General features: G+C 64.4%; 1 protein-coding gene across 1 annotated transcript in view; it reads left to right on the top strand.

Moving 5' to 3' along the window:
- JUN (Jun proto-oncogene, AP-1 transcription factor subunit) overlaps positions 1-628 on the top strand; it is a 3,436-nt gene extending 2,808 nt beyond the window's left edge. Inside the window, exon 2 of the mRNA XM_007462574.1 lies at positions 3-628. Coding sequence (XP_007462636.1) covers positions 3-510 — 508 coding nt within the window. The 3' untranslated portion in view covers positions 511-628. The remainder of the gene's footprint in view (positions 1-2) is intronic.
- Positions 629-828: the final 200 nt, after the last annotated feature.

Raw genomic sequence — 828 nt, 5'->3', positions numbered from 1 at the left:
AGCGGCGGCGGCGGCGGCGGCGGCGGCGGCGGCGGCGGCGGCGGCGGCGGCGGGGCGCCCTCCTACGGCGCGGCCGGCCTGGCCTTTCCCGCGCAGCCTCAGCAGCAGCAGCCGCCGCCGCCGCCGCCGCCGCCGCCGCACCACCTGCCCCAGCAGATCCCCGTGCAGCACCCGCGGCTGCAGGCCCTGAAGGAGGAGCCGCAGACGGTCCCCGAGATGCCCGGGGAAACGCCGCCCCTGTCCCCCATCGACATGGAGTCCCAGGAGCGGATCAAGGCGGAGAGGAAGCGCATGAGGAACCGCATCGCTGCCTCCAAGTGCCGGAAAAGGAAGCTGGAGAGGATCGCCCGGCTGGAGGAAAAAGTGAAAACCTTGAAAGCGCAGAACTCGGAGCTGGCGTCCACGGCCAACATGCTCAGGGAACAGGTGGCCCAGCTTAAGCAGAAAGTCATGAACCACGTTAACAGTGGGTGCCAACTCATGCTAACGCAGCAGTTGCAAACGTTTTGAGGCGAGACTGTCGGGGACTGAGGGGCAATGGAGAACAAATAACCCAGAGAGGGACAGACTTGAGAACTTGACAAGTTGCGAGAGAGGGAGAAAGAGAAAAAAGAAGTGTCCGAGAACTAAAGCCAAGGGTTTCCAAGTTGGACTGGGTTGCGTCCTGACGGCGCCCCCAGTGTGCACGAGAGAGAAGGACTTGGCGCGCCCTCCCTTTGGCAGGGAGCCAGGGAGCGGCCGCCCGCGGGCTGCCCCGCTTTACGGTCGGGCTGTCCCCGCGCAAACAGAACGTTAGACTTTTCTTTAACATTGACCAAGAACTGCATG

The sequence above is a fragment of the Lipotes vexillifer genome, unplaced genomic scaffold, assembly GCF_000442215.2.
Source record: "Lipotes vexillifer unplaced genomic scaffold, Lipotes_vexillifer_v1.1 scaffold54, whole genome shotgun sequence".
Taxonomy (NCBI): domain Eukaryota; kingdom Metazoa; phylum Chordata; class Mammalia; order Artiodactyla; family Lipotidae; genus Lipotes; species Lipotes vexillifer.
Note: the sequence above shows the minus strand (reverse complement) of the source record. Positions and strands in the feature narration are given on the sequence as shown.